The 9,523-nt window shown below is 40.1% G+C and overlaps 1 protein-coding gene across 1 annotated transcript; it reads right to left on the bottom strand.

The window, feature by feature from the left end:
- Window positions 1-4,254: 4,254 nt before the first annotated feature.
- On the bottom strand, window positions 4,255-8,661 carry LOC307271281 (dehydrogenase/reductase SDR family member 13-like; the record flags this gene model as incomplete). Its single annotated transcript, XM_080053690.1, has 5 exons — window positions 4,255-4,514; window positions 5,163-5,489; window positions 6,126-6,249; window positions 8,321-8,435; window positions 8,528-8,661. 5 exons carry the CDS (start codon window positions 8,659-8,661, stop codon window positions 4,255-4,257), a joined length of 960 nt encoding a protein of 319 aa, XP_079909816.1.
- Window positions 8,662-9,523: the final 862 nt, after the last annotated feature.

Here is a 9,523-nt window from a genome sequence, read left to right as displayed (position 1 = left end):
GCAGAAACACCATTGCTTGTGAGAAAAAACAATGGCGGAGGCTAAAAAAATCCAACCAATAAACTTTAATGAATTTGAAAAAAATCTCTTAAAAAAATTAGTTTGAGACCATCCGGTTATTGAATCTAAAAGCCATACTGCTGGGACTGAGCAAATAAATAGTTGGGCCGCAATTTGCAACAAATTCAATTCTAATGAAAATGTTACTAAGAGAACAATACAGCAACTTCAGGTTATCTTCATTATTATCGGTATTTCACATCTTTCTCATTTATAATTTTGACATTATATTTAATGATATCTGCACTGATAGACTGTAGAAAAACCCGAATCTCGCTTTAAAGAAGATCTTGCCACAACCTTTCAACAAAGGACAAAAAAGATGACGTTGCATGAAAGTTAGCCTGAGAATTCCATGAACAGAAAATGCAATATCTGAAGGAAGTATGACATGAAAATGAAAATTCTAAAGGTGGAATTGGACATTATTTAACCTTTATTTTACCAGGCAAAATTGCTTGAGGTCAAATGACCTCTTTTCCGAGCAAGGCCTGGCAGTAAATGGCAGCAGTTAGAATGAATGAAATATAAGACAAACATAAGAAGAAAGCACAGACATGAGAAAACAGAGACAAATACATTCCAGTAGGCGAAGAAGAAGAACAATTTTGAGGCAATGAGAAAAGTTTTAAAAATCATTCTTAGTGATGAGTTCCTGCAATTTGAGTGTTTTTTTAATAGTGTTCCAGGCGGTGGGAGCAGACTCATGAAAGCCCTCTTCCCAAACTCAGTACAGGTTCTGGGGACAGAGGTGGAAAGAAAGTCCAGAGAGCGTAAACTGTATGACATGAAGTTGGAAGAGAGAGCTATGATTCAAACAAGATACAGTACTGAGACAATTGTGATTACTAATCACAGTGAAGATATAAGTAGAAAATAAAAGGTGTTCATGTTGTTTTGTCATTTTGTTATTCATGTGTGTCAGTATTTTAAATCACAACAACCACATTTGAAAACAGAATTGTTTTAGACACTCATTGTATTATGCTGAATATATCTTCAATTTAAATGCATCCATTTAATAAACTCAAGCAAAGTTGTTATTTTCAGTGCATTTTCCATATTGAAAGCGGTCTCGAAATGTAAGTTCATCAAATAAATGTTTTGGATAAGACCTATCCACAAGTACTCTTCTGGCTGGCCTCTGCAGTGGGAGTTGGTCTTCATTTAGATATTCCAAATAGTCCATGCTCTCTCACAAACACCACTAAACTGAAGTTAAACCTGCCTCCTTGGAGGATTAATTTAAACTCAAATTTAGACCTATAGCTCTAGTTGACAGTCTTGCAATTGGCTTTGTTTAATCCAGAATAGCTTTAATCTTGGACTATTTTAAACTCAGTCTGTGCAAGTGGCTTTGAATTAATCCAGCTCAACAGGCATTTTAGTCTCGGACTAGGCTTAAGCCTTGTCTGTGAAACCGACCCAATGAGTCACAGCAGAGGTCTAACTTTCTGCCCTCATTGTTTGTTAGAGATATTGCACATCACACTCCCCAGGGGCCTTGGATTGAGAAAACTGGCAGTGACTTTGAGGATAATGCTTTATCAGTGTTATGTTGACAAAGTGTTAAATGACCACAGAAATTCCAACCGGCCAGAAGATGATGCTGTAAGAAAGTAGGCAGTGTCCAGATAGTTCGAATTCACCAATCAGACTGATTAAGGGCAGATCTTAGCGAGGGAAACGGACCAATCAGGCCATCACATTTTGGGGTTAAAAAGAAGCACACACACGGACAGAGGGAAGGGTGGGGATAATGAAATTGGCTAACCGGGCATGGCCAGCCTGGTCTGACACAGGCGCTGGGTTATTTTATCCTAATAAAATACTTTATCCACCTCAATCCATCCTTTCTCAGCAGATTCATTCTATTTCTCAAACTAACACCTTTTATGATGTACCCCTCAGAAATATACTACATTTATTTTATAAATTTGTTATTTGTATTGGTCTGTATTGGGGAAAATGTTTTCGTCACAACAAAAATATCTATGCGTTTGTTTTTTTATAGATACAGTGACTCCACAGACGACTGAAAGTAAGTTAATTTCGGATAAAGAGTTATTTGGCTGGACAATCAATGATGTCATATCATTTGCTCAAAGCAGGTTTTACTGCAGGATTTTTTTACCGCTGGGTTACTGCTAATATCACAGTTATTTTTATTATATTTGTTGTTGGTTTTCTGATAAATTGTAGAAATGAGTAGCTTTGATCACAATATGTTAGCTGCATCTAGCAGATGAACAGTACAACATGTAGGGGAGGACGGGGGAATGTGAGACATCGGGTAATGTGAGACACCCCCTGTATCTAGGACACGGAACATATTTTTGGTCATGTGAGATATATGTTTTCAAGCTCCTCTCATTTCCCCTTGGCCATGAAAGAGAGGACCTCATGGTGATGTTGTAAGCATGTTTTTTTCACAAAAAATAATTTTTTGTATGTAAAAGTAAATTTTCTTGCTGTCAACTTAATCGATTGTTGTGCCTAATCAAATCAATGACCCAATTGATGGACGTTTGTCAAATGATTCCAGTCGTTCTTTCATGTTGGACTGACAGATCAAGTGGCCCCTGTCCTCCACTGGTATACAAAAAATAACCCGTTTCTTTTTCACCTGAGCCACGTATCTCAGTCTACACAACGTTTAACATTTACCACCTTCGTTATTAACTCGCCTGCCCTCCGCGGAAACGCTTGGGAAAAGTTCAGCCTTTTCTGTCTTCCACCTCGGACACAGCTGTCTTCTGAAGTTTCTTAATTTTTTTTTTAACTTTAGGACGCATGCGCTCCTCTCAGCACCTTGGCAAACTGACTTCCTAGAGAAATGAGGGTGTTTCTGTATTTTAACCATTTCATACAAGCTCTTACATAACCAGTCATGATGACCTTATATGAGTAAACATACCGTAGCCTATACAAAATAATCAGCGGTGTGATACAACAGTGCAGTAAAAACTACAGAGTCATGGTGACTTGATGATAGTCTAATCTTTTAGTTGTGGTGGCTCTTGTTCTGTTGGGAGGGGAGGGGTGTGCATGTTTAACCTTTACCCTGCTCCTTTACTCACCTTATCCAATGTACCAGCTGGCTCATTCTACAAAAATGTTGGGAGTGCTGTCACTTACTTTTGCAGACACCAAAATCCTTTAATTTGAACTAATAATCAAAGTAATTAGGCTATATAGGTTTGATAAATGAAGACTGTCCTTGCAATAATTCAAGGAAAGTTCAAGGAACTGTATTACATCACTTTGATAATGCATTTTAGTATAGCCATAAACTTTATTTAAAAATATATTTTTCATTCATTAATTTTCATTCACAATGCATACACTAATAGAACATTGATACAGTGATTAAAATAACTTACTATTATTAATAATGTCAAATAAACATCAGTCACCCAAAATGATGTCATCGGTGTTGCTGCTACGCAAAACACTTTTATTTTGAAATAATGCACTGACTATGAACTTCCTCCTGAATCAAGGGTCAAGGGGTCATGTGTATTGACATGGGCATACTGTATGGTTAGTACTTAATTTGTTTAAAATGTAATGATTTTAGAATTGTATGTAAGACAGAGAGCAGACAGAGGGATAGAGCACAGTGTTTGTCATTTGTGTTATTCATTTTATAGCCACAGAGGTGACTATTTCTATATTATTAAGTGACAAAACGGTCAATCGGTTTTTTTTATTATTATTTAATTATTTAAAGTCTTTTAAAGTCACACACCTTTAGGGGGGTTAGTGGAACTCTGTCAGTCATTTTAAAGGAGACAAACACAAATCAGCAGACAATGTGATGTTTGCTCCTCCTGTCACATGACAGTATGAACTGAGCATAGCATGAACCACATTTAAACACCATTCATTTTACATTATGAACAAATTGGAAGTCTTTACTTGATTTAAACTGAGACTAGGGTCGTTCTCTACTTTTGTATTGAAAAAAAAACAATTTAGACATTTTGGAAGTATGAACGATGGAGGGTTAATTATTATTCTATATTGGGGTCAAAATGTTTGGTTGATCTCAGCATATAAATATGATACAAATAATGTTTACTAAAATAACTCAAAACTAAATGAAACCAGATTAAAACAAGGGTAAAAATGTTCTAATGTGGATTGTACTAGGGATACAAGCTGAATCTTTTACATCTTTCCATATTTTTTCTAAGCGAGACCACACAGTCTCTCACTGATCTCCCACAGCTTCTTAGATGTGGCGTCATCCTTAGCTTTAGCATAGACTTGTCTCACGGTGCAGTTAGAGAAGTAGCGTCCGCTGAGGGGCTCCAGGCCCTCCTGGAGAGCACAGTGCAGGGTGGACTGAGCTCCCTGCACCGGGTTCTTGAAGAGGAAAAACATCATGGGCTTCATGATCATTTGCACTACTGGCTTAGTATTCCTCGTCAGCTCAGTTTTGATAGCTCCTGCAAAAACATGACAAAAACAAGCTTTTATTATTATCTTATCTTTAGCTGCTGCTGCACAAAGCAGCTCTGTATATACTGTAGATACAGTAGGCTATAAGTTACTTGTGACTTGCTAAACAATGACTTGGTCCCACCTCTGCTATATGCATATCACCAGAGCTTAACTATTTTTAACTTTCTCATACATTCACAATTTATTAAGCAAGCAGCACTCTTCTGTGGTTTTTCGACATCAATAAAAAACAACTCTCTCTTTTTTTCTACACCTTTCTGAATTTACCAACCTAACCCCACTACCTCCACCTGTGATAAGCCACACCCCCAGATACCCCTGAATCTAACTGGCTGTTGGATTCAAACTGGCAGTTACATTTAGAGCCAGAGTGGGCTTCGTTGAAGGCAGCGCTCATAGATACAGGCTCTAAAACGGAGCATTTCAGACAGAGGCTGAAAAGAGCACATTCAGCAATGGCACTGTGACAAATGTTACGTTTTTTTTGGGACAATACACCACGTAGATAGTTTCAAAAAAATTATCCAAATTAATATTTTGAACTTGAAAAGGTTTCATATTATGTGACCTTTTAGACCTAATTTCAAATGTGTTTGGGGACTTGCATGGTGACACACTCTGACTACACTGACCTGGATGGAGGCTGTAGCAGGTGACCTTAGTCCCCTGCAGTCTCTTGGCCAGCTCGTGGGTGAAGAGGGCGTTGCACAGCTTGCTGTCTGAGTAGATCTGGCACATCTCCCTGAAAGAGGTGCCCAGGCCCAAGGCTTTGTGTTTGTTCAGACAGTCAAAGTCAATGTGTCCAACGTTGTGTGCTGAAGAGCACACGTTGACCACGCGGCTGGGCCCACACTCCTTCAGACGCTCCAGTAGCAGGTTGGTCAGCAGGAAGGGCCCAATGTGGTTCACCCCAAACATCATCCCCAGCCCGTCCTCTGTCCGGCCCTCCATGTAAATACCTGGCATATACAAAGATGGAAAAACGCTTGATGCTGTTTTCAGATATGGCAACGGAAATCAACATATCCTTGATTCATGAGAATCCCTCATGTCTTCTACATCTTGCATTGGATACTTCACGTTGAACCGTCTGGACTTGGACCCATTTCTGTTTAGACAGGACAACTCTTTTATTCCAAAGAGTAAAGATTAGATTAGATTCTTCTAAGATTTCCTGCTCAGAAAAACTGATTCACCACTTCACACACCTCCAACTCCCAAACCATCAACATACCAGCCTAATGATCATTTCAATTTGGGTCCTATACTTGTTAAGCTATGACTGCATTTCTATCAGTTAAGAAACCGTTGTACACAAGGAGAATATGGTGTTTCTGCATTCAACTTTAAAGTTATTGTTGAATGCAAACTTGAAATGAGAATGAAGGCGTATCCAACCTGCATATTTTGTTTTGTTTTTTAAAGCAGATTTTGGGGCGTTTTTCACTTTATTAGACAGATGTGGAGAGACAGAGTTGAAATGGGGCAAAGTGGGGAGCACATGCAGTGAACCGACCAATGGTTGGATTCAAACCGGGTCTGCTGCAGGAGGACTGAGCTAGCCTAATCACTACACCATGAGCGGCCCCACTAACCTGCATTGTTGATGAGGATATCCAGTCTGGGCTCAGTCTTCAGGAAGGTTTCAGCAAAGCTGCGTACAGACTTGAGACTCCCCAGATCACACTGCATGAACACCACCTGGTTACTGCCACTCTCCTGTAGGAGACAATGAGCAGTATGTTCACTGAATGACTGCTTCAATATCTAATAAGGATGAAGCAATGTGAGAGTTTGGGACACACATGTTTGTAATTAATGTCATCTCTGGGTGGTAACAGGGTTTCCCCTGTTTTACTACTGTAGGATGGATGCATTTGGATATCAGCCTTGTAGTGAATGTTTACATGTATTTCATTCATTGAGACTCATGATTTTAAATACTGATATTTGACATAGTAACACAGAGTGCTTTGTCAACCCTCTCTCTCTACTCTCTCCACAAACTGATCTCTGGAGCAGGCTACCAGCCTCTCCCTGATCCCGGCTTCCAGCATGACCTCTCCAAGCAGCCGCAAAGGCCCCGTTCCACAGTGCAACACTGCCATCCTCTTCCATTAAGAACTCCCTTGACCTTCTAACTATTCATATTATTGACATAATTATCAATTCAATTGAAAACTTTTATGAGACTGATTTAGGTAAACGCTATCATTTTCCCAGTTAACTCTGGGTGGTGCCCCGGATAGAAGTTAAGTTAAAGTTAATTTCTGTTATTTTATTTTTATTTTCTTGATAGACAAAACATGACGGAACTCCTTACTTCATTATTGTTGCATCATATGCAACACATAAACATTCTAAGTAGGAATCCACTATATCCTGACAGATGACCATTTCATATCAGATAGACTGTAGGTCCAGTATTCACTTTGTACCCACAAGAACATCCTCATTATCATAAGCGTCTGCTTGCTAAGCAGGGCCGCCGCTCCCTATACGCAGGGTACGCAGAGTGCGTAGGGCACCAGATGATCCGGGGGCCCCCCAACATTGAGGTTTTTTAAAAAACTTCATGATGATCATTACATTACAAAAAATATATAAATTAGTTATGAACAGGCACATTGTTGTTTTGTCTTAATTGTGCAACCTATCCAGGGGTGGATTACTGCACAGGCATACCAGGCACAGGCCCAGGGGCCCAAGGGCTCAGGGGGGCCCTTAGCCAGAGATACTGATAGTAACTTTTCATGTTGCATAGTCAAAGAGCTCTGTCACTGATGTCAATAACAGGGTCAATAACAGAGTCCAAAAAGGAATAGCCTAAATATAAGTATACTCATCAGAATGTAACAAGATAGAAATCATCATGGGCCCCTCAACTAGTAGGGGAGAAATACAAAGGCAAGTTAAAAACAACAGCATTACTAGGTCTGTGTAAGGGGCTCCATGAGGGGCCTTGAAGGCCCCCTCACACATACACAAATAAGCTTTCTATGTGTGAATTCTAAATTGTTCATAAAAAGTAGCTATCCACCCTTTATCTGTTGAAATGGGCCCCTCCATCATAGAACATGGATCTGCAGACCAATCTACTGTACTGTTTTTACAGTTGCAGAGTAAGGAGTGCTGCCTGTTTAAGAAAAATCTGAAAAATAATGTTCCTTCTGTATCTCAGGAGTTGATATAGCCTCTAAAATTTCCTCTCAAAGTGCACCAGATTGATGCATTTTACTTTAAAAAGGTAAAAAAAAATCTGGGGGGGCATGCCCCCGAAACCCCAACAGGGTCCCTCCAACAATATCCCAAATCCTATGGGAAACACTGACTTCCTTAATATGTTTTTGCCATTAATTGTATGTATCTGTATGGAAATATCAGTGTACCTGACTGGATATTTACGAGTGGGGGGCCCTTTAAGAGTGTGTGCCCAGGGGCGCATTATCTCATAATCCGTCTATAAATTTATCACTCAATTCCTTTGCAAAGGCAGTTAGTAGGATACGAGGCAACTTTTTTCACAAGTTAAGCTGTTTGCAAAAACTCATCACTACAGCAAATGTGCCAAAAAGTAGTCGCAGAGATCTTGCAAGGGCAAAAAATCTCCGCCTGCGCCCTACGGGTGCGAGCATCTTGGTGTTTTTTTTTGTTGGGGGCACAACTGACAATTTAAGCTTAGGGCACCCAAAAGCTTAGCAGCGGCCCTGTTGCTAAGGCATTTAGGACAGAGAATTTTCTCCTGGTTGGGAAACAGCAGTCCTAGTCAGTCAACATGATTTGTACTCACTCTCTTGACTTCCTCCAGAGCAGCCTGGCCTCTCTGCTTACTGCGACAGGCCAGAATGACTCTGGCTCCTCTCTGAGCCAGGTCTATGGCTGTGCTCTTCCCAATGCCTGTGTTGCTGCCTGGAATCAAAGAGAGAGCAATCTGTAGCACATATCGTACACAAGCCTCTAATAATGTATTTCAACAGTCTATAACAGAAAACGTTACTTACCGGTCACTATCACAGTTTTCCCATGAAGCTTTGCTCGACTCGTACACTGTTTTCCCTTCACCACAACATTGTGAAAAACGTAGGCAACTCCTACAAGAACCCCCACCACCAACAGACAGCAGCAAGACATGGTTCAAACCTCGGCTGCTAAATCAGACTGCTGCACTGAGAAAAGATTTGGTACATTGAGACTGTGGTATCCAAACAAACACACCCATTTCCTGCTAGTGTGTGACAGTTCTCTCTGTGGGAAGAGTTCACAGAGAAATCATGCTCTATGGATTAAGCGCCTTTTGTTCAAACATGAGCATGACTGGCCCTGACCGTGGCACAAAGATCACATGCAGTGGCCTCTAACAATGTGTTGCAATATTTGAGTGAATGGCACTTACAGTTGAGGACAGAATTATTAGCCCCCCTACGAATTTTTTTTTTTTTTTTAAAGTGCTGTCAAACAGATCAAGGAATTTTTAACACAGTTTTTCCAAACATCCTAATTTCATTTTGGAGGATTACATTATTTTCAAAATGATTAGCCCTGATGCTGATGGTCAATTGTGTATCATTTTTGCTGGATAACAGCCTGCAGTAGTTTGTTGTAGTTTTCAACAAGTCTCACAAACGTCTCCGGAGCAATCCCAGCCCATTCTTCTTTGGCAAATCTCTCAAACTCATCCAGATTTGATGGTCTTCTGGCATAGACTTTGGTCTTCAGTCCACCCCACAGATTTTCAATGGGATTCAAGTCAGGGCTTTGTGCAGGCCATTCAAAAAATTTCACATTGCTCTTCTGGAGGTAGCCTAGTTCTTCATCAGGAGCGATGTATGTTTTGGGTCGTTGTCGTGTTGGAAGACAAAACGACGACCCAGACCCAGTTTTGCTGCTGACTGCTTGAGGTTTTCTTTCACAATCTTCAAATATCCTTCTTTCTTCAAGCTTCCTTCCCCCTTGACGAGATTCCCAGTTCCAGACCGATGAAGCATCCCCACAG

This window comes from Ammodytes marinus, assembly GCF_949987685.1.
Source record: "Ammodytes marinus genome assembly, chromosome: 3".
In the NCBI taxonomy this organism is placed as follows: Eukaryota; Metazoa; Chordata; class Actinopteri; order Uranoscopiformes; family Ammodytidae; genus Ammodytes; species Ammodytes marinus.
Note: the sequence above shows the minus strand (reverse complement) of the source record. Positions and strands in the feature narration are given on the sequence as shown.